This window comes from Centropristis striata, chromosome 7 (assembly GCF_030273125.1).
Source record: "Centropristis striata isolate RG_2023a ecotype Rhode Island chromosome 7, C.striata_1.0, whole genome shotgun sequence".
In the NCBI taxonomy this organism is placed as follows: domain Eukaryota; kingdom Metazoa; phylum Chordata; class Actinopteri; order Perciformes; family Serranidae; genus Centropristis; species Centropristis striata.
Genome location: NC_081523.1, coordinates 5,588,301 through 5,613,870, shown reverse-complemented (window position 1 = coordinate 5,613,870; position 25,570 = coordinate 5,588,301). Strand labels below are relative to the sequence as shown.

At 34.2% G+C, this 25,570-nt stretch overlaps 1 protein-coding gene across 8 annotated transcripts in view; it reads right to left on the bottom strand.

Moving 5' to 3' along the window:
* The window catches only part of camk2b1 (calcium/calmodulin-dependent protein kinase (CaM kinase) II beta 1), a 115,032-nt gene extending 94,041 nt beyond the window's left edge, over window positions 1-20,991 (bottom strand). For 2 of the 8 annotated variants that reach the window (XM_059336611.1, XM_059336608.1), the window contains exons 1-2: window positions 20,763-20,987; window positions 11,796-11,890 (exon numbers count right to left, since the gene is read on the bottom strand). In XM_059336611.1, the coding sequence (XP_059192594.1) occupies window positions 11,796-11,890; window positions 20,763-20,824 (157 nt within the window). In that variant the 5' untranslated portion in view covers window positions 20,825-20,987. Of the gene's footprint in view, window positions 1-11,795; window positions 11,891-20,762 lie in introns of all 8 variants that reach the window. The other 6 variants (XM_059336603.1, XM_059336605.1, XM_059336606.1 and 3 more) reach the window with 4 other exon arrangements.
* Window positions 20,992-25,570: the final 4,579 nt, after the last annotated feature.

Genomic DNA, 25,570 nt, shown 5'->3' with positions numbered 1-25,570 from the left:
TATTTGTTAAACACGACTTTTGACCACATCTTTAAAAAGGACAAAGTGTATGCAGCTTTCCTTGCAGCTGAATCCACCCGGACTCGCCTGATCCCAACATAACACTCCCAGTTATGTTATCCATCACACTACAATGTCAAATCGTGGAAAAAAACATGTCATAAGCACAAGTGTCGCGTTTCATTCTGTCAGTGGCATCTGCTGACATCACTCCTGAAGTACAGAAATGGCTCTGAGTAAGCACAGTGGTTCATCTTAGCTTAGTCTACCAGATGGCCTTTGTTACAGGCACATCTCTGGAGGACTGTGTGAATGAAGGCTGCAGTGGAAACCACATAGCTAGATGTACGAGGATCTAAGAGATCATGCTTCATTTCTCATCAACATGTTAATAATTCTCTTTCCTTAATGCAAACACAGAAATATTCTGTCATTATTAAAGTCTTCTCCAGTCAGTATTACTTCATGTTTAACAGTGTTTTTCCAACCATCAATGTTACTTACAGTAGTTACAGTACAGTGGATTTTTTTGCTGATATCCGATATGCCGATTTTTTACAACTCATTTAGCCGATTACCGATACCAATATTTTTTTCCCACACAACTAATGCCCACAATCAGAGCAAATTTGTCCAATTTCCCAATTGACATAATAAGTAAACATAACCTGTGTTCACTGGGAACATGTGAAAAGTGCAACTGTAGCAATTCAACCCAAACTGAATAAAACTACATGTACCTTACTGACTGCTGCTTCAATTCAAATTTAACTTTAAACAGGAGCCCAAAATGTGACGACCCAATCTGCACTGTGCTAACAAAATCACAAAAAGTACAAAAAATATAAGCAGCTTCAGTCCCTAATCAGAACATAAATAAATAGGTGGGCTCAGACTACACTGCACAATTCTATGAGCTACAAACAAGGTGCAACAGAGAGGTGATGTGCACCAGATTATTTAATCACTTTATTATATCGGCATGTTGGCCGATGTCCGATAGTTTTCAAGCCAACATCGGCCGATACCGTTAACGTGCCGATAATATCGTGCATCCCAAGTTACAGCACATAATTTGATGAATTTACAGTTTGTCTGAACCAGTGGTGTATTGGTGGTATTCAGATCTCTTACTAAAGTAAAAGTACTAATACCATACTGCAGAATTACTCCACTAGTAAAAGTCCTGCATTCTAAACTTACTGAAGTAAAAGTACAAAAGTATCAGCATCAAAATGTACTTAAAGTATCAAAAGTAAAAGTACTCGTTATGCAGAATGGAGCCCCTCAGATTGATATATATATATATTCCAAATTATTGTTTTATTATTATTATTATTATTATTATTATTATTATTATTATTATTATTGGATTATTATTATTTGGATGAATTCATGTAAGCAGTGTTTTCCTGTTGTCAAAGTAGGGCTAGTTTTACATACTTAATATACTGTTATGGGGTTTAATTTAAAAAAAAGTTTAATTACTTTAACTTGCATGGTGTGTTAACTTGTGTGTAAAAAAAGGATGGGTTAAATGCAGAGTTTCCACGCTCGTTTGATAATTGAAGGCCAATATCTGTGCTTCTTTCTAGCCTCGTTCCAGCTTAAGATCCTGTGAGATTTAGAAACCGTACGGGTCGTTGTGAACTTGTCCTGGGATTTACAGCAGGAGACTGACTTAAGACGAGACATACCACCCTCCTGTGGGACAAGGACGGTCTCTACTCCAGCCCTTTATCCCAGCTCTATCAGGCTGGCTGGATCAATGGGAGATAAACCTCCAGTCAACACAGTGACTGACAGATGATCTGCCCGTGGCGGACCACTCTCACAAGGTTTTCTGATGGCGGCTCTTCACAAGTGTGTGAAGAGAGACTGTGCTGTGTGAGATAAGCGAGAGGTGTGTGTGGGGATTTAGCAGCGGATGAATCGTCAAGACGGTATTCTTAGTTGATGTTCCCACAGCTGCAGTTCTGAATACAGATAGTCAGCTAATCAGCCTTTGGATTTTTGTACACGCAGAGAATAAAATTGGGTTAGTGGTTGAATGGCTGGGTGGCTGCCTGGGGTTTTATTGTGTTGCTAAATCAGCAGTGGTTATGGGTGAGGTGAGGCCTCCATATACATTAATTTATTCTTTCATTATCCTTAACAGATTATCCACATTTGGGTCACCTTGGACTTTCTGACAGTCCTTTAACAGATCAAAAGTTACGAACGTTTCTGTTAGAAAAAGTGACCAAAATGAAGCTTGAAATTGTGATATTTCTGTCAAAATCACTTTATTCTACATGTTTCATTTAAAAATAAACAGTTTGTAATAACTAGATCCTGTTAAAAACATTAAATTCTGCTCCTCAGAGACACTGTGAAGACATGATTAATTCTGCTGAGACGAACGGTCACGTGACTAATATTTACTGAGAATGTGTTTACACAGAGCTGAGAGGAGAGGACAGGAGAGGTTGGAAAAATGCAAATAGTTCAATATATATGTGGGGACCCAAATATTTTTCGTAATATTCATGACATGTGTGTGCACTTTCTTTAGTGTAAATTATGTTTTAATCCAATATTTAAAAAAAACAATTCATCAGACAAATTCAACTTTTTTATGATTTATGTTGATTATGTATAATATATATAACATGTGGAGACACAATTTTTTATTTCCAATAATTATGACACTTTTGTCATTTGGAAAAGTGTTGTATTTAATACCAATTTTAAAAAATGATAATTTATCAGAGAAATTACACTTGCATTTTTTCTTTTTTTTATGATTTATGTCATTATTACTGTGTTTTCTGCACAACATACATTTTAGAGTTGTTCACATTTCTAGCTATGATTGTGCTGATTGCATATAGTTGCATGAATACACTGCAGTGAAACAAATGAAATATATTGCAATAAAAGGAGCACAAAAAAAAGCCCTGAAACGGCTTGTTGGGGTTCAAAATGCCCCATGAGACAATATGATATCAATCTTCTGCTTCTGATGCAGCAAATAACAACAGAGAGAAGAAGAGCAGGGAAAGAGAGGAGGATGAGGAGGATGAGGAAGACTGGTTCGAGGGGAAGGAGAGAGGGAACATGTGTTCAGTGAGTGAGAAAACCCAAGGACGGCATTCAGTGAAGTCTGTAGAAATGTTGGTGTTGGGGGAGCAGAGAGGAGAGAAATTTGGGTTAATCATCAGCGGTGAGGGCTTCAGTCTCAGGAGGAGAGATTTAAAAAGATAGTCACAAAGACAGCCAGATATAACCGATGTTCAGAACATTTGACTCTCGACATTAGTACCAAGTGTTGAAGAGCTCTGAGGTCCGAGAAGTCGAGACCAAGGTTATTATAGTAACCGAAAAAACTAATGAAATAACGAAAATTAGAATTGCAAAAACATTTTCATTTTTAAAAAATCGATAACTAACTGAAACTGTATTTTGTGGTTACAAAACTAACTAAAACTAACTAAAATTATAGTGAAAATGTCCTTAGTTTTCATCTTTGTCAACTTTTTTCATACGTAAACCTTTTTGGTTGATATTAAATCTATTTCATCTATCTGGTTTTATGACTTAATAAACTTATTGGGGCTGAGATGGATCAGACAAAGGAAATAAAGGAAACATTTATTGTGACTTTATTGAATCTGGCACCCAACAAATACCCCATTACAAAAAACTAAAACTAATAAAAAACTAAATTAAAACTCAGCATTTTCCAAAAGATAAAAACTAATTAAAACTAGTAAACTCACTCTAAAAACTAATTAAAACAAACTGAATTTGAAAACCAAAATTCACAACGAAACTAAAACTAAAACTAATGAAAAATCCAAAACTATTATAACCTTGGTCGGGATGCAGCCTGCTTTTCCTTCTGCATTTTATCATGCAGCCTTTACATTTATAATGGTGGAAATTATATCGCAGTATCATAAAATATAGATAAGGCTCCTAATAATAAAAAAATATGTATAACATGTGGAGACACATTTTTAAATTTCCAATAATTATGACACAAAAGTGTTGTATCTATAAATTCCATTTTATTCCAATAAATAATCATTTATCAGAGAAATTAAACTTGCGTTTTTTCTTCTTTTTTTATGATTCATGTCATTATAACTCTGTCACGTGACAAATATTCATATATGTGTGTATATATATATTTGTGTGATTTAAACAGCTGTCTATGAAGAAAACACTCAGTGTCGATTCCCAGTTAGACTTCCAACTGTTGATTCTTTTATGCCCTAACCACTGTTATCAATTGTCAAATGGCAATCTTAAATGTGAAATCAACAGTGCTAATATCATTTTACCGTAATATTAGAAAAAGTTGCACCGTATTTATTACGGTAAAGTTCTGGCAACCACAGCTGCTGCTTTTTATCATAAAAACAACAGGTTGGGTTTTTTTACAGTGTAAGTAGTTAAGAGAAGAAAAATACCAAATCAGGATATGTGTATTTGTAATTTGACTGTATAATGAGGCTTAAAACTAAAGGTTTTAAGGCTCAGCAGAGGTGACTACATCTGTCCTGGTTATTTGACATTTGTAAAAATACTTTTTCACACTGGTGCTAAACACAGAATTATACTGTAATATTTAATGGTAAAATCTTTAATTTATGCAGCATTGATAAAGTATTTTCTTGTCAATCATATGGCAGAACAGAGTTTCTTTCGATGGAAAAACTTTTTATTCTTTACAGTAAAATATGGAATAAAATGGCAATCTTAAATGTGCTAATATCATTTTACCGTAATATTAGAAAAAGTTGCACCGTATTTATTACGGTAAAGTTCTGGCAACCACAGCTGCCACTTTTTACCGAAAAAACAACAGGTTTTTTTTACAGTGTAAGTAGTTAAGAGAAGAAAAATAGCAAATCAGGATATGTGTATTTACAGTGATTTGACTGTATAATGAGGCTTAAAACTGAAGGTTTTATACACTCTCAGCTGAGGTGACTACATCTGTCCTGGTTATTTGACATTGACACAAAGCTGGTGGGCCAAAAACCAGGTCAGCTCACTGCTGCTGCAATGCAGTCGAGTCTCAAACACACACACACACACACACACACACACACACACACACCTGCATGTACAAGCACAGCTACTCTCCATCAGGAAAAATTACAGCAACCTCTGGCAACCTCTGTCCAGAGATCACTGCCAAGGGACGAGAGCTGTGATTGGCTGGAGGCGTTGCCCAACAGACCTGCCCTACATTTCCTGTTGATGTGTGTTGGAGTGGCATTAACCTTTTTCTGCAGGAGGCGGTGGGAAGATGTTTCACACAGAGGAGGAGAAGCTGTGTGTGTTGTAATATAGTCATGGAAAAAATGATTAGACCACCCTTGTTTTCTTCAGTTTCTTCTTCATTTTAATGCCTGGTACAACTAAAGGGACATTTGTTTGGAGAAATATAATGGTAGGAACAAAAATAGCTGATAAGAGTTTAATTTAAGAGCTGATATCTAAATCAACTTTATTTATAGAGCCATTTAAAACAGCCACAGCTGATACAAAGTGCTGTACATGACAGGACAGACCAACAATAAAAACAGAGAACAAGTCAAAACAACTAAAACAGAGCGAGTCTCATGCTGGGTAGGAAACCAGTAAATAAAAGAACAGATAAAAACAACTAAATCAGAGCAAAGGCTCATGTTGAGTTAAAAGCCAGTGAATAAATGGGTAATGAGTTTTCAGATTACTTTTAAAAACGGACAGTGAGAAGGCCTGTCTGATGTGCAAAGGTAAATTGTTCCAAATCTAGACATTTTCCACAGTTTCATTGATAATAACCAAAATCATTATCAATAAACCCACATTGTTTGCTATCCAACTGTTAATATGTTTTGTTTTGTTTTGTTCATAAATGTTTCTTTTTTTGTTTAAATTGAGACGTGTGTAACATTTGTTATCATTGTGTCATTTTTATCATGCAAATGGAGGGAGAAAAGGCAAAAATCGGCAGCACATATCGGGGATCGGTTAAGACTGATGTCAAAATCATCGGTATCGGCATTAAAAAAACCCGAATCGGTTGACCACTATTACCAGGCATTGAAATGAACAAGAAAGAAAGGAGAAAACAAGGGTGGTCGAATAATTTTTTTCCATGAGTGTATTATGAGCAGAAAACAAGAAGAATTTTCTTGTTGTGGATAGAGTTCAGAGTCTCAGCTCCTCCACTGTGGCTGTCTGGATATCTGTGTGTGTGTGTGTGTGTGTGTGTCAGAGAGAAAGAGAGTCAGATGAGAGTCCCGTGCTAAAGGCATGTAGGCGTCCAGGCGCATGGCCCTCAGCTGCCAAGTGCCTGGGGTGCCTTCTCTCCCAGGACCCCTCCCTCCCCTCAGAGTCCACCTCCGTCTGCCAGTCCTCAGCTAACGCTACCTCTTAAGTTGCTGCAGCCTGGACTCTAAGCTCACCGGCCCTACCTGCTGCCGGAGAAAGAAAAAAAAAAAAGCCCAGCCCGACAACAGAACGTCCTGAACCAAATCCCACTTGTAAAGTAGAGCAGCAGCTCACGGTGGCTGGCTGTCGCAGCCCATGTCAGACAGGTCATAGATCGCTACGATCGCTATGAATAGAACCTGGAGTAGTACACAGTACACTGCAAAAAAGGCCTAAAACTGTGATTTAAGTTGGTAAAAAAGCCAGTTGTCTACTCAAAAACAAGTTTGTGAGTTGTTGTTACTTATATCTTTATGTTGGGGTTCACAACAAGGGACAATAGTTCTGCTAACTCTTATTTCTTTGTTGTGAATATACATAGACCCCTTTCAATGAAGAAAGCATCGTTACTATAAGCACAAAAACAAACGTGCTGGAGCATGAAGTGTACACATGATGCCCCCTTCACATTTCTGACTGCCCCTCATATATGCTGCCTAGAACGGTCCTCTTTAGAAATGTGGTGGAAAGCTGCGAGCAGCTGAACTCTCCGATAAAAGCAACGAGAGTGAGACGTATAGGACCGATGGGGTGACACATATAGGTGAATTATTCATTCTGTGTGTGCGCTGCTTAAGGTCTCATCAAGCCAATTGCTGGGATTAACGGTTAGCCTCCTGCTAATAGCAGCGGGATAATCTGGGATGGGTTTAATCTCATTAAAAGCAGCTCGCTGCACTGACATGTAGCTGAAATGTGACAGGAGTGAAATAACTGCTAGACAGCATGGGACGCAGCATTCAAATGATGTAGGTTTATACGAATGTTTTCGTTTATTCTCTGTTTTAAGATGTTAAAAACAATACTCATATCAACTCTCACTGTCTTATTGTTTCACGTGCTTCCCCACACTGAAAATAAAGTGACTATTTGAAAACAGCAGTCAACAAAAGATTGTATAATATTATAACGTTTGCAGCTAGAAAAAATATCCTTTTGCAGTGGGTCAGTGATAAGGTTCCTTCTGCCTGTGCTTGGCGCAAAATAATTTTTGATCTGATCCCTTTAGAATATCTCACCAATGGCGCCCATTTTTGGACAATATCGGACCAGGCCTTTCCTCCACTCTATTAAAAGGTCTGATGTGCACCTGAAAAACATTTGTGTAATGTAAGACTGATCCACCACCTTGTGTATTATCCCATATGTTCATCTTTTATGTAAGCGCTGTCATGTTTTGTGTTTGTTTTGTTGTCTGTCTAGTTTTGCAGACAATTTTGTTTTGTTGAATGGAAACAAAAACTACAATAAAAACAATGAAGAAAAAAACTGCCAAAACGTTTACAACTGAAGGTAACTAGCAACACTCATTTCTCATAATGCCTGTTGCAGCTGGAAACAGTCTGCAGAAATACAAAGCCAAAAGTGCATTACAACATCACCTAATTTATTTACATTTACCACTACACTGTTTCCAAGTGTCTGCATCCTCGAGTCGAACACTTTCAATCAAACTTTGCCCGTGCATGTTTGAGTTATCCTTAAAGAACTAAGTTTTAAGCACTTTATAATACTGCCCTACAAAGCAAAAAGGCAGTAACTACGCAGAGTGCAGAACTGAGAAAAATGTACTCTTGCTTTGTTTTACTAGGGCTTTTTGCAGTTATTGTACAAACGACTACCATTTTTCTCCAAAATGACACACATTTGAGATAAGATGTTTTGTCACATAACAAAGGATGCCTTGAATGTCATGAAAATGATAATAACTCATTTTTGACCAAAAATGCAGTTACTGCCTTTTTGCTTTGTAGGGCAGAATATTCCTCTCTCCATCAAGTAATTATTTCATAGCAATGCTCTGTGTGAACAGCCTGCACTTCTGTCTGATTTACAGTGAATATTTGTGACGTGAACATTCATCTCAGCAGAGTCAATCATGTCTTCACAGTGTCGCTGAGGAGCAGAATTTAATGTTTTTAACAGGATCCAGATATTACAAAGAGTTCATTTTTGGCTACGTTTTAAATGAGACATGTAGAATAAAGTGATTTTGACAGAAATAAACTTGTATAACCCATGATCAGCACCTCAAGGCCTGTTGGAAAGATCAAATTTTGACAATAATGCCTGTTTTTACAGCTCCTTTCTATGATAAACTTAGCATATTTGGCGTTTAAGTAAAGCAAATATACTTCAAGGTAGGGCTGGGCAATAAATCAAAAATATATTAAAACTGACGTAATCCTGCCCTTGACGTTAATTTAGATTATTTTCCACTTTTATTTATAAATCTATTCTTTGACTTCTGCCTACATACTTGTGTTTACACGTGTTGAAAACGTCCAAACTGTGTCATCAAAACAGAACATCCTCCCATAAATAGTTTGCACACAGCAAACAAACATCTACCGACAAATCCTGCCGTCCTGAGTGAGACAAACAGACGCGACCAGTCGTTTTTAGGTTGATGCCCTCTGCTAATGCCTCTTCCACACCACGCGACATTTTCACACACAGCCAATGACCCCATTTATGTACATTTGTGTGTGTGTGTGTGTGTGTGTGTGTGTGTGTGAAGTCAAGAGTCCATGCGGAGCCACCTGGCAGGGCCTCGGGAGTCAGGCTCCAGTTACCAAGCAGGAGATTTACACCGGGCAAGTGGCGGTGTGAAGAGCCACAGCGGCCACTGCAGCGCCGGATCGGCCTTCGTGGTCGTGGCATTTAGCCTCGGCTTTGGCTTTAACCGTTACTGGCTGCGAAGCATGTGACACTAATTAAGGTGCCGAAAAAGATTATTTTATTTACTGAGCAAAAACTTTATTGTACAGTATTATTACACAGGAAACATTTAGCTTTATTTAGAGTTATTTAACTGTCTAGAGCAGGGGTCTCAAAGTCAAATTACCTGGGGGACGCTGGAGGTAGTATCAAAATGACCAAATTATTGAAAAAAAGACACAAAATGACTGAAAAAACACTAAATTACTTGAAAAAAGACACAAAATGACCAAAAAAATACCCAAATTACTAAAAAAAATACCCAAAATTTAAAAAAAAGACACAAAATGACCAAAAAGTACACAGAATTACCAAAAAAGACACAAAATGACAGAATAAAAGTAAATTACTTAAAACAAAATGACAGAAAAAAGACACAAAATGACAGAAAAAGACTAAATTACTTAAAAAGGAAACAAAATGACCAAAAAAAGACACAAACGTATTAAAAAAAGACACAAAATGACAGAAAAAGACAAAATTTCTTAAAAAGGAAACAAAATGACCCAAAAAAAGACACAAAATTACTAAAAAAAGACCCCAAATTATTAAAAAAAGACACGAAATGACCAAAAAATACACAGAATTACCAAAAAAGACACAAAATGACAGAAAAAAACTGTGAACCTGAAGGTCAATTTGAGATGCAAAAAAAAGGTAAAAATGTGATGTGCAGAATGTATTCTCAATTGTTTTCCCCTTTTTATTTGAAACTGTGTATCTCGGTAACATATTACTAGAGGGCTTTAGCAATGCAGACAAGAAACTGCTTTATATTCTTTTAGCAGCAAGCAAAAAGGCCGTTATTACCAGAAGATGGCTCAAGCCTGAGCAACCACGAAATCAGGACTGGATCAACATTATACAAGAAAACTACAAAATGGAAAAAGTGACTTTTCAACTAAAATTGCAAATGGACTTATTTTACAAAACTTGGTCAAAATGGACAGAATATGTCAAGCCTACAAGTTCTGACTTTATGTAAAACTGTCGTTTAACTAACGTTTAACTAACAACGACTGCTGCAAATAATGATGCTAGGAGAAAATGATGCTGCTGTGTGATTTAGCTACCCCCCCATCCCAACTGTTCCTGTTCTTTGATCTGTATAAAATGTTAAAAAATTCCTCAATTAAAAGTGAATTTAAAAAAAAAAGGTAAAAATGTGAACCCGGTGTTCACCTCTGCAGTGTTTCTCCTTTTCTGCTTCTGAAACCGCTCCATTGTGAAACACAGACCCCAAGGTGATAATAATAATGTTTTCCTACGCAGCACCATCTGAGCAGCTGATTGTTGTTGGATATCACTTATATAACCGTCTACACTGTAGGTGGGGGGGTGACCACCGGGATAGAGACACTATGAACAAATGAGTCATTACTGCATGGAGCCACAATGTACTTTTAGCAGGAGAAATACATTTTAAAAACGCTTTTTTATCACAACAACACATCTGCTCCCGTATACGTTGTGTTGTAAAGGAATCATGATATACAGTCATGGAAAAAACTATTACACCCTTGTTTTCTTTAGTTTCTTGTTCATTTTAATGCCGGGTACAACTAAAGGTACATTTGTTTGGATAAATATAATGATAACAACAAAAAAACTTGATAAAAGTTTAATTTAAGAGCTGATATCTAGACATTTTCTATGGTTTTCGTGTTGATGATTTTGGTTATTATCAAGAAAAAAAACATGGAAAATGTCCAGATATCAGCTCTTAAATTAAACTCTTATCAGCTTTTTTTGTTGTTATCATTATATTTGTCCAAACAAATGTATCTTTAGTTGTACCAGGCATTAAACAAGAAACTGAAGAAAAAGGGTGGTCTCATATGACTGTATATATCAGAGGTCTCAAACTCAAATTACCTGGGGGCCGCTGGAGGGAGTATCAAAATGACCAAATAATTTTTTTTAAAAAGACACAAAAATTACAGAAAAAAACTAAATTACTTAAAAAAGAAACAAAATTACCAAAAAAGACACAAAATTATTAAAAAAGACACAAAAATTACAGAAAAAAACTAAATTACTTAAAAAAGAAACAAAATGACCAAAAAAGACACAAAATTATTTAAAAAAGAAACAAAATGATCAAAAAAGAGACAAAATTATTCAAAAAGACACAAAATTATTTTAAAAAGAAACAAAATGATCAAAAAAGACACAAAATTATTTAAAAAAGAAACAAAATGACCAAAAAATACACAGAATTACCAAAAATGACACAAAATTATTTAAAAAAAACACAAAAATTATAGAAAAAAACTAAATTACTAAAAAAGACCCCAAATTACCAAAAAAAGGACACAAAATTACTCAAAAAGGACACAAAATTATTTTAAAAAGACACAAAATTACCAAAAACAGACAAAGAATTACCCAAAAAACAAATTAAAGGGACCTTCCACACAAAACACGGTAAAGTGCCATTCATATACAACTCACATTAAACTTTCATATCAAGGTGGGGGCCACAAAATATCATCACGAGGACCACAATTGGCCCGCGGGCCGCCAGTTTGAGACCCATGGTATATATATATATATATATATATATATATATATATATATATATATATGGATGTGCTTACCTCTTGCAGATAACTTTTTGGTGTTGATTATTTTGGCGGCATACTCCTGTCCTGTGCACAGCTTCACACATCTGCGCACCACTGAAAAGGCTCCCCTAGAAACACAGGAAAAACATTTACTCAGCGTCAAGTAACTGCATCTGTGCTTCTCTAATTGCATTATTCATCATCTTTTAATGGAGATGTATCATCAGCACAACTGCAATTTCTTGACGAATGACAAAGGAAGTGTCGCAGCTCCACTTAATGACTACAGCTAGGTGAACATTTTCTGCACGGCTGGCATTTTTCAAGGCCCCAACAGTGAAAAAGACCTCATGTCGTTTGCTCAAATGTTAACTAGCTACATTAAAAAGACTACACTGGCAGGATTTGTCTGTTTAATAAGCTCCCAAGAGGCTCCCCCACACGCAAGAGGCATATTTTAAGATAACGTGCACGCATGTGGTGGAAACGGGGCTAAATGGGCTCTAAAACACAAACCCAGCATTAGTGAACAGGTCCTTTACCTTGAGATGCCTCTCATGATTCACAAACACTTGCAAAGGGAATTTGCACTATTTCTGCTGTGTTGCTCCACAGAATATAACCCAAAAAAAACCTGCAGCACAATTCAGCAGTCCGCAGTTCTGTCTGATTTTCAGTGAATATTTGTCACGTGATTGTGAAAAAATTGGCTCTCCACATTTAACATTTTTACAGCCTCTCCTGTCCTCTCCTCTCAGCTCTGTGTAAACAGATTTTCAGTGAATATTTGTTACGTGATTGTTCGTCTCAGCAGAATCAATCATGTCTTCACAGTGTCGCTGAGGAGCAGAATTTAATGTTTTAACAGGATCTAGTTATTACAAACTGTTTTTTGGCTATGTTTTCGATTAGACATGTAGAATAAAGTGATTTTGACAGAAATATCACAGTTTTAAGCTTGTAGAAACGCTCTGTATTGTCAGTTTTTGAGGGGAGACCAGGCTCGTCTGGTTCCTGTTGTGATGAAAAAAATACGAACCCAAAAGCAAGAAACTCACTGTCACACAGTTGTGTAGAAGCATGGGCCACACCAGCCACACACACACACACACACACACACACACACACACACACATCCACACACACACACACACATTCTTGTACTTCTATCTTTGTGAGGACTCATTGGAATAGTGAATTCCCTTATAATAGTAATAATGGTTTTGAATTTTTCATTAGTTTTGAGTGAGTTTTGCTAGTTTAGTATTTATTTTTTTGAAATGCTTTAGTTTTGGTGTTAGTTTTTTGTAATGGGGTATTTGTTGAGTGGGAGATTAAAAGAGGTCACAGGAAATTTTGCCTTCATTTCCTTTTCCAGTTAATAAAAAATGTTTTTCCAATTCTAGTTTTCTTTTTTTTTTTTTGTTTCGTTTTCAATAACTATAATAACCTTGGTCCCTAGCCCCTTACCCTAACCCTTAACCTAACCTTCACCATCATAACTAAATGTCCAACCCTAACCCAAACATAAACCTAATTGTAACCTATAACCCTAAAACAAAGTCTGAAATCTCAAAAAAGCCTTTAAAGAAGTAAGGACCGGCCGAAATGTCCTCACTTTGCAAAAATTTCCTCAGTCTGTTGGTTAAAAATGTGTTCCGGTCCTCACTATGTAGGAAGTACAAGAACACACACACACACACACACACACACATAAATGACTGACACCAAACTCCACAGCTGTGCCTGGAAAGTTCACACTCCGTGAGGTAAGTGTCCGTCGTCAGAGCTAAATATGCATCCACACACATGCAGTTAAATAGGGCAACAGGTCATGAATCATCGCTTTGCAAAGGCCGCTATTGATGCTATTAAATAAATATTTATTGAATAATATTTAACATTGTTTACATTACATTGTCAGCCAATTCTATAACAGAGAAAATAAATAAAATAAACAGCTAAGTAAACATCATTACTGTCCAGTTACAGTCAATGCTTACTATAAAAAAATAAAGAAATAAATTATAGAAAATTTCTAAATCACGCCAAGCAGCATTTCCTGCATGATATATTGTGTAAAAAAAAAAGTTTTATAAGGGCACATATCGGACAGTATATACACCAACACAGCATCTGTCAAGCTCTAGTTTGTATTATAATTAATTTTGAAGAATGCATCTATTTTTTAACCCTCTGGAGCTCCAAAACATGACTTCTTCATCACATCCAGACTAGAAAACAAAAATTTACCTCTAAAGTTCTGGCTGTAAACTCCATGAGGCCAGTTTCAGTTTGATGATTATAAGTAAAACTGGAGACGAGGTCAAATATATTTAGTATAAAATGATAGAACAGGATGGAACCCTCTTATATGTTATATTTGACACCTTTGTTCACATTTGCAACATTTACAATTCTTTATTGAGCATGATAGTGTTTTGAAAGTAAAAAAAAAAAATTAAAAATCCCATTTTATGTTGGACTAAAGGAGTAAAAAAAGACACAAAATGACTAAAAAAAGACACAAAATGACTAAAAAAGACACAAAATGACTAAAAAGATACAAAATGACAAAAAAAAGACACAAAAATGACTAAGAAGACACAAAATGACTAAAAAAAGACACAAAATGACAAAAAAAAGACACAAAATGACTAAAAAAAAGACACAAAATGACTAAAAAAGACACAAAATGACTAAAAAAAGACACAAAATGACACAAAAAAAAGACACAAAATGAATAAGAAGACACGAAATAACAAAAAAAAGACACAAAATGACCCAAATTGTTAAGCTAAACACACAAGACACTTGTCTTTCTGGTTCAAAATGTTGATCCAGTAAGTCAGAATAAAAAATCCATTATTATCAGGTCATATAGGTGAGGTTGTGCTGAAAAAAAAATACCAACATGGCATTTAAACATTGTTTAAGTGGTGTATACAGGCAGGATGAAAAGGATTAAAAAATGGACAAAATAGCCCAAAAAGACTCCATAGAGTTAAAGACTGCATTATTTCAGCAAAAGACGAAAACAGTTTGTTTGATTATTAACTTCTTAACATGAATTTAAAGCATTCTTCTGCCCATTTACTACACAAATTATGTAATTAACATTGTGTCCAACCATTTTTTCAAAGTGGTGTTTTGTATTTCAGCATGGCCGACATGATTTATAATAAATGGGCGAAAACGCACAACGCTTAAATGTCACGAGCCCTGCTGAGAAAGTGACACCATTAGAGAGCGAGCGCTAAAACAATTAGCTCTGCTCAGACGTCAGATTAGTATCAGAGAGTCACAGAGAGCGTTATTCACACCTGCGCTCCTTCTTCTAGCCTCATCATGAGTCTGGCAGAGGAAGATGGCTCTGTGGAAGATATTTTGCAGTAGTGCAGATTATTCTCACAGCGAGCTTCAAAGCCAGAGAGCTTCTGACTGTGTGGACGGTTTATCTGAACACATTCCATCAGCTGCTTTCTTCACAAATCTGTTCTTTAAATCAAGAGCAAACCAGCGTTAAAGTCTCGCTGGCTTTGGGATTCACAAGAAAACTCAAGACCTGCTTACTAAGTCTAGCTTTCAACTGAGTTATATCTATCTATTTATTTATTTTTTTTAAATCTTTTTTATTTTTATTGTCTTTTATGGTTTTAGTCTGACAGCTTTATTATTTAACAAACAAACTTTTGTTTAAATATATTTAAAATATTTCTAGTCTTGATACAAAATGAGGCGACTTCTCACTTGATTTAATACACGGATCTCAAACTCAAATTACCTGGGGGTGTATGGAGGCAGTAGCAAAATGACCAAACAAAGACACAAAATTACCAGAAAAAGACATAAAATGACAGAAAAAAACTAAATTACTTTAAAAAAAACACAAAATGACCAAAAAAGAACACAAAATTACCAAAAAAGACACAAAATTACCAAAAAAGACACAACATTACTAAAAAAGACACAAAACTACCAAAAAAGACACAAAATTACTAAAAAAAAGACACAAAACTACCAAAAAAGACACAACATTACTAAAAAAGACATAAAATGACAGAAAAAACTAAGCGACACTGTGAAGACATGTTTGATTCTGCTGAGACGAACGGTCACGAACAAAAACAAATATTCACTGAAAATCTGTTTACACAGAGCTGAGAGGAGAGGTCAGGAGAGGCTGTAAAAATGTAAATAGTTCAATATGTATAACATGTGGAGACCTAATTTAACTTTTCCCAATATCCATGACACTTGGAAAAATGTTGTATGTATAAATTCCAATTTATTTCAATTTTTAAAATAATATATATCCGAAAAATTCAACTTTATGTCATTAAAACTGTGTTATTCTGCACAGAAGACATTTTTTAATTGTTCCTACTTCTAAACATGATTGTGCTGATTTAGAGGTCAGACAAAATTATTCTCCTACGATAAGGTCTAGTTTTGAACATAACATTTTATCATTTTAATTTGTCACAATGACTCATAAAACAGAGAATACCAGCACCTATTATTGAGGATTACACATTCCTGTCAATGTATATTAGCCTCTTCTCCAGCATTGAGAGTCTAACTTTCATTACACGAAACCCACAAATAATTGCAGCACATGCTGTGCAGTGTATTTTGAATATTTTGGTTGATTTGTTGTTGTTGTTGTTGTTGTTGTATCCCAGAGGTGGCAGGCTAACAACATGGGGCCAATCAAGCCATCAGTAAATAACGAGTGATATGCATAACAATCAAACGCTGTGCGGCTGATGAGGAGTGATTTCTTAATTGTTGCCCTCACTCCTCCGAGCTGTCCCAATAATAGAACAATTATAATGTTGCCATATAGAAACTTAAACTCCGTCTCTCAGAAGCCAGTTTCACGACCTTACTGAACCATAATTATCTGATTAATTGCGTGGACAAACTCAAACATTATCGAACTTTTGTTGGTTTTTCCTCTATTATAGTATTATTATAGTACAGTAAGAGAGATTTAGTTTAACAGGAGTTATTTATTACGAATGTAACTAAGTAAATTCACTCAAGTACACAAAATGACTAAAAAAAGACACAAAATTACAAAAAGACACAAAATGACTGAAAAAACACTAAATTACTTTAAGAGACACAAAATTACCAAAAAGACACAAAATTATTAAAAAAGAAACAAAATTACAAAAAGACACAAAATTACCAAAAAAAGTTTTAGTACAGTACTTGTTTTAATACAGTAAGAGAGATTTAGTTTAACTGGAGTAAATTCACTCAAGTACGTATTTTGAGGTGAGTATTTCCATTTTATGTAACTTTAAACTTCTACTTCACTACATTTTAGAGGCAAATATTGTCATTTTTGCTCCACTACATTTAGCTGACAGATTTAGTTACTTTTCAGGTCGAGATTTAACATGAAATTACATTAGATTAGACCTATTTTTATTATATTAAACCCCATAACAGTATATTAAGAAGTTAAAATGAGCCCTATCTTCACAGAATTAAAATGCTGCTTGCATAAATGCATCAATAATAATCATATAATATATCTGGAATATATAAAACAATCTGAGTGGCTCCATTCTGCAGAACGAGCACTTTTACTTTTGATACTTTAAGTACATTTTGATGCTCATACTGTGGTATAATTACAGATGTTTGACAGCAATGATATTGATAATAATAATTACAACACATTTTAACAATAATAATAGTTATAATAACTTTTGTTGCTAGAATATTGGCACTGCATCCTTTTAAATTACAACTTGCATGAACCCTGGTTAGGAGGAATGTGTGGCTTTTTCATTACACACACTATCTAAGAACTGTGTGCATGTGCAGTTAATTTAGCCTCATGAACAGAGACGGATCGTATCTGTTTGGTGCCAGAGCAGAATGTTATATCTCGTGTTATCTGCCGCCACAATGCTGCAAAAAACCTCGAAAGGAAGCGAGAGTTGTCACTCTTTTGCATTAAGTGAACATGTAGCTGCAAAACTACTTTTGTTTATACAAGACATGTGCATCCAGATGGCATTAATTCAGAACTTTACATCCATAAAAGAAAAAGAAAAGAAAAATTCAATGCAAAAAGGTTCTCAAAAATGAAAATTAACTGTAAAATGTAATTTTAATGTGATAAAAGTGCATTAATTTGTGCAGAAATGTGTTTTCTAGCTTTGAAAATAACATGAATTAGTTCTTTAAGCGGACAAAGACTTGTATTTCATGCATATCACTGTATTAACACATACAACTTGCTATAAAGAGCATGCAACTGTAATTTAAAGAAATATGGTCAAATGGTTCAACCACAACACATGTTTGGCACCCCAAGTTTTACTGGATTTTGCAGCAAGTGTGCACATCCTCATGTGACTGCAAATGTTAAACTACTTGTGTTTATACAAGACATGTGCATCCAGATGGCATTAATTCAGAACTTTACATGGATAAAATATAAAGAAAAACATAGATTAAATCAAATAAGGTTCTCAAAGGAAAACAGAATTTCATTTTAAGATGATAAAAGTGCATTTAGGTGTGCAGAAATGTGTTTTATAGCTTTGCAAATTACATTAATTAGTTCTTCAAGCGGACATCTGACTGTACCACTCACAAACTACCATGTGTGCAACAAGAAAATACTTGTATTTCACGCATATTCACTGTATTGACCTCATACAACTTGCTATAAAGAGCATGCAACTGTAACTTAAAGAAATATGCTCAAATGGTTGCACAACAACACATTTGGCACCCCATGTTTTTCTGAATTTTGAAGCAAGTGTGCACTTTAAATCGATAAAATATAAAGAAAAAAATAGATTAAAGCATATAAGGTTCTCAAATGAAAAGAAATGTCATTTGAAGATGATAAAAGTGCATTTATTTGTGCGGAAATGTGTTTTATAGCTTTGCAAATTACATGAATTAGTTATTTAAGAAGTCGTCTCACCGTACCACTCAGAAAATGACATGTGTGCAACAAGAAAAGACTTATATTTCATGCACATCTGCACATTTATGAAACTTGCAACAAAAGAACATGCAACTGATACTTGGAGAAATGTTTACAAAAAACAGTTTTCATCTGCAGCTCATATAGTTGCAGTACAACACATTTATTTATTTATTTATTCTGAATTTTGAAATAAGTGTGCACATGATTAGGTGACTGCAAATGCAGCTGTAAAACCACTTGTTTATACTAGACATGTGCATCTAGAAGGCATTAATTCAGAACTTTGCACAGATAATATCAATGCAAATAAGGTTATTAAAAGAAAAGGGATTTGAATTGACTGTAAATTTTCATTTTAAGATGATTTAAAAGTGCATTTATTTGTAAAGAAATGTGTCTGACTGCACCACTCAGAAACTCCCATGTGTGCAAGAAAATAATGCTTATATTTCACGCACATTCACTGTATTTACCACATGTGCATAATTATGAAACTTGCTATAAAGTGCATATATTTTGCAGTTTTCATCTGAGGCTCATATGGTTGCAGCACAATATATTTTTTTGAATATTGAAGCATGTGCACATCATTATGTGACTGCAAATGCAGCTGTAAAACCATTTGTGTTCGTGCAAGACATGTGCATCTAGAAGGCATTGATTCAGAACTTTACATAGATCAAATATAAAGAAAAATAGGTCAAAGGAAATATTAGATCAAAACAGATTAAAAAATGTCATTTTAAAATGATAAAAGTGGATAAATTTGTAGAGAAATGTGTTTTCTAGCTTTGCAAATTACATTATGAGTTCTTCAAGCGGACGTCTGACTGTACCACTCAGAAACTACCATGTGTGCAACAAAAAGTACTTATATTTCATGCATATTCGCTGTATTAATACATGAATCTTGCTATAAAGAGCATGCAACTGTAACTTAAAAGAAATATGCTCAAATTGCTGCACCATAACACATGTGTGTACATCATCATGTCACTACAAATGTTAAACTACTTGTGTTTATACAAGACATGTGCATCCAGATGGCATTAATTCAGAACTTTACATAAATAAAATATAAAGAAAAAAATAGATTAAAGCATATAAGGTTCTCAAAGGAAAAAGGAATTTCATTTGAAGATGATAAAAGTGCATTTATTTGTGCAGAAATGTGTTTTATAGCTTTGCAAATTACATTAATTAGTTATTTAAGAGGGCGTCTCACAGCACCACTCAGAAAATGACATGTGTGCAACAAGAAAAGACTTATATTTCATGCACATCTGCACATTTATGAAACTTGCAACAAAAGAACATGCAACTGATACTTGGAGAAATGTTTACAAAAAACAGTTTTCATCTGCAGCCCAAATAGTTGCAGTACAACACATTTCTTTCTTTCTTTCTTTCTTCTGAATTTTGAAATAAGCGTGCACATCATTAGGTGACTGCAAATGCAGCTGTAAAATGACTTGTTTGTACAAGACATGTGCATCTAGAAGGCATTAATTCAGAACTTTGCACAGATAATATCAAAGCAAATAAGGTTATTAAAAGAAAGGGGGATCAAATTGACTGGAAAATGTCATGTTAAGATGATTTAAAAGTGCATATATTTGATTTATTTGTGCAGAAATGTGTTTTCTAGCTTTGCAAATAACATTAAATAGTTCTTGAAGCGGACCTGAATGTTTATATATATATATATATATATATATATATATATATTTGGTCACTTTTTGTGAGCATGTCGAGACACACATGACAAAATATTCTGAGTAGAGTGAGCATCTGTTAGAGAGAGACTTGCAGAGAGAGAGAGAGAGAGAGAGAGAGAGAGAGAGAGAGAGTAGCGTATTTTGAGAAGTGTCATCCCGAAAAAAGCACACACACACACACACACAAACACTGCACACTGCACACACTGCACGCATGCACAGCACTGCTGGCCTGCATAGTGTCTCCACTCTGCTCCTTCACCTTCACCTCCTCCTGTCTCTCCTCAGTAGAAACATTAAAACTCCTCCACTCACTTGCCCAGCTCCTCGTACAGCTGATACTCGTCTGTGAATCGCGTACAGGTTGTCGTGGCCATGTCTCTCCTCTGTCTCTCTCGCTTCGTTTACTTAGTTTGCTCCGGAAAGAAAAAAAGAAATGGTTCGCTTATTTTTTCTTTTTTTTTTTGTAGCGTTTTAAAGAAGAGAGGGTCCGCCCAGCAGCGAGACGGCCGGTGGAGCGGTGAGAGCCGTTAGGAGGCGCCGAGTCCAGCAGGAGGTTTGATGTAGAAAGACGAGGAGAGCTGGGTGGTGCTCTCTCTCTCTCTCTCTCTCTCTCTCTCTCTCTCTCTCTCTCTCTCTCTCTCTCTCTCACTATCTGACAGCTACACGGAGTCAATCAGCTGGCCAGGGGGAGGACGCTTCCTGCTGCAGATTTCAGAATAAAACGCAGACGAATAAAATGTAAAAAAAAAAATAAAAAAAAAAAAAAAGAAGAAAAGTAAAACAGATTAAATTATATAAATAAACTTAAGAATATGAACAAAAACAATAGTAATTCAATTGATAATTATACAGATACAAATATTTCATATTTAATAATGCTAAAACATATTTTCTATAATGTGCAATATCTGTGAAATACAATACCTGGTGGTAAAAGTAAATAAATCAATACATCTTTCAATCACCTGGATATGACAAATTTGGATACATAGAAACTTATTTATTCGTAAATATAAATAATGCCACAAAATAAAAATAAAAAATAAAAAAAATTCTTCCTGCATTTTGTGTTTGTGTATGTTTCAAATTTGTTATGTTAAGCGACTTGGAGTACCTTTTAAAAGCGCAAAAAAAAAATCAAATGTATTATTATTATTATTATTATTATCATTATTATTATCATCATCATTATTATTATTATTTTATTTATATTACTATAAAATATTATTGTGCAAATAAATTAACCTAAACTTCAACCATACAAATTATTTAATTTACCAAATTCTCTGCTATCTTAATAGTATGTATATATAGTATAAAAATGGTGTATTCTGAATATTAATATCTATATTATGTTTGACTTATAAAATCCATTATGGTCCATGATAAATTCTTAAAAATCACAAAGCTCAACTTGAATACTCATTTTCCATCATCTAAAATATTAAATCATCCTTTTTTTAAATTTGGCTTTTACTTGAACCATTTTTAGAGATTTTTCTGCTCATGCATCTTAGTGTTATAACATCTTCTCTTTTATTTATTTATTAATTTTATATTATATTATTTTTATATTATTTATATTATATATTATTATTACTACTTCTTAAGTATTTATTTATTGTTTTATCTTACTTAACTAGCTTTTTAAAAAACTTTTTAAATTATTAATATTATTTACTTTTATTTTTTATTTATTTTATTTTATTAATTTCTAACATGCCTCCAGTGTTTCCTCGGTTTGTGCTTTGTTTTTAATGGGATGGATGGATGGAGAGTCAGGGGTGGAGGGTGTTTGCTTGTTTCTATGTTTTGTTATTATTATTATTATTATTATCTCCTTTTTTATGTAAAGCCCTTTGTGTTGCATCTCTCTTGTATAAAAAGTGCTATACAAATAAAGTCTGATTGATTGATTGATTTCAGACATACTGAGTTACCTTGAATCATGAAAAAAATAGTAACTTGGTAACGTTACATTTAACATGGCAATAATACATTCATTTTTTTATTTTAGTTTATTTTGAAGGCACAAGTCAACCCATTTCCGGTGTGGTGCTGATAAGTGTGGCTAACTTTACACTCGCTTGATTTGGTTGCATCTCGCTCCTGAGCGGCGGCGGGCGGGCGGCGCTCTCTGCCGCCCTCTGGTGGACAAAGCGCGCAGCGGCGCAGCGCGGCGCTGTAATCGAACACACCTCCCGCTGCACGGTGCGTACTTCCAAATAGGGGCAAATATGAGAGAGAGCGGGTTTGTGCCTTCAAAACAAGCCGCCATGCGCGCCGTGGAAATGCACGTGTTTATGTGAGCTGGATGATATGACACGCGTCACCGTGTAGCACACAAACAGGTTTCAGAAAGATTTATTATTTGGCGTGAATATGATTCAGACATCACAGCAGCAAGATCAGGTGTGTTAGACTGTGGAGACAGCGCTGCAGAAAAAGACTTAATATATAGTTAACAGGTCGGTAGTGTTATTAATAGTTACAAAGCATTTGCAATGTGCAGCTGCATGTTATATTTATATTCATGTGTGAAAGTATTTCTCAGTTAAAAAAAAAAATGTTTTCTGCTATAAAGTGCATTCAGGGCCATAGGAGAAAAAAAAGTAAACTAAAACAATAGAAAACAAATAATGAAACCGACAATAAATAAATAAATAATAATAATAATAATAATAATAATAGTAATAATTATTATTATAAATAGATGTAAAATGCATTAAATAATTGGACTGTAATAAAGAAAATCATTTTGGGCATTGCAAATTTACACATGTAAAAGTATTTCTCAATGCAAAACTGTTTTCTACTTTTACATACACTAAGGGTCATGGTGAAAATATTAATAATTAAAAAATAAATAAATAAACTCACCTGCTTAGGACACAGCGACAAACCAAACTAATTAATAAAAATAATATAAAAAAGAATTAATAAATAAAACTCACTTAATTTTTCCTTAATTTGTCATTTAACTTCACACAAAAAAAATTCCAGAAATTGACTATATTATTTTATAGGATTTTTCTTGTTTTGTTTTTTCTACATGATAGATTTTTTTAAAAAACATGTAGATATTAACAAATATTAACCATACAACGGAAGTTAAAATCTGTAAATAAATATAACAAAAAAATGTAACAGTAGAATTCAACTGCTTAATGGTCTTAAATGTTATATTACAGTGACTTCTATGTAAAATATATATATATTTTTTTAAAATACACAGTAAATTAAGGCATTTTTTGTTTTTTTATATTGAAACTTTAAATTTAATGTAAAAGGTGTATGAAATGTAACAGTGTATATATATATATATATATATATATAATTTATTTTAATTATTGTATATTATACTTTTTTCTATATATCTGTAAAATAACGGTTGTTTACTGATATTTGACGGAAAGTGTTTCTTTGCTGGCAATCTTTTTACCATAATTTACAGTGTACATTAGTTTTGAATCTTTTATTGAAATGTGTAATATTTTTGGCAAAGCTGTTATTAAAGTATGAAAATGTTGTGTGATATGTGTGTTATTATGGTATTTAAGCTCCACTTTGTGTCATTAAACCAGCAAAACATACAGGACACAAGTAGCTGCAGCCCTGAGTGCATCATCTGGATCTTCTTGGTGGAAAATATAAAATAAATGTTTCTCTTAGCTTCAAGACAAAGTGTCAGACAGAGTGCTGGCAGTTTAACTTCTGCTCCAGCCGCTCAGTCAGTGTGATCCCACCACAATCTGAGTGGACTGCAGCCAAAATGCTTCAGGATACAAATTCAGCGAAGCAGGACGGCCCACACACCGGCAGGAGAAAGCACACTGAGTGCTAAGTGGTCAGCAGATTTTTTGGGAGGAAACAAAATAGAAAAGAGAAAAAAACTAATGCTTCTTGGCGGTGGTAGAGCTGTGATGAAGGGCTGGATTAAGAAACTGCACTGTAAAAAAATTCTGTTGCTTTTACAGAAAAAAATGGCAGCTGTGGTTACCAGAATAATCCTGAAAAAAATACAGTACAAATGTAAACAACTTTACAGAACAACTTGTAAATTTTACTGGTATTCAGTGTATAACAAATAATTAGTGAATGTTAATTCAGTGCACAATAAGCAAAATCTGCATGTAAATTTTGCATAAATAATTAGTATAAAAGCAGCATCATCCTGTTAAATTAGCAGTAAAGGACGGTATAATCTACAACTTTAAAATGTATTTTATTTTTAAATTACTACAGTTTAAGGATGTAAAATTCACAAGTTGTTCTGTAAAGATGTTGACATATGTGCTGTATTTTTTACGTAAATATTCTGGTAACCACAGCTGCCAGTTTTTTTCTGTAAAAACAAAGGGACATTTTTACAGTGTGGGAAAAGACGTGCATGGAATTTGACTCAATATTACCATATGCCAAATATCAAAACGCTCAGATCGAACGTGGAATTGCAATTTACGACTATTTCCATTATCAATTAATCTGCCAATTATATTCTTAAGTAATCATTTGGTCTAAAAATGTCAGAAAACAGTGAGAAATGTTTCTCAAAATTTGCTGTGAAGTCTTCAAATGTCTTGTTTTTTCTGTCTAAAACCAGAAGATATTAAGTTCAATATGATTTAACACATTTCTCTGCCATTTTTACATGGAAAATATTTACAATTCAAACAATTACTAGATTATGATTTTTTTTCTGCCCACAAAGGGTAAAACCAAGAAAAACTGCTTTAGTTTTTGAAAGTTTTTTTATTTGACCTTTGAACCCAAAAATATAGTTACTGCACTCTTACTATTGCAGTGCAGCAACTACAATGTTGTTTTAAAAGTGTTTAACAACTCTTCTTTTAAAGATTTGTGTATTTTAGACTTAATATTATAATGTTATATTTTAGTCTTAATATAATTTCATCTCACTTTTTTTACTTAATCACTACATAGATAATAATTTCCCTTTCAAATAAACTTATAATTTCTACTATTCTTGTCTTCACTATTTAACACAATGAAGAAATACAAGGCTGCACTGTATCACAGTGGATTTTGTAGTTACTGTAATTTTTTTAACATTATTATTTCTCTGGAATAAAGCAAAATTAAAATCTAAAACTTTGTCA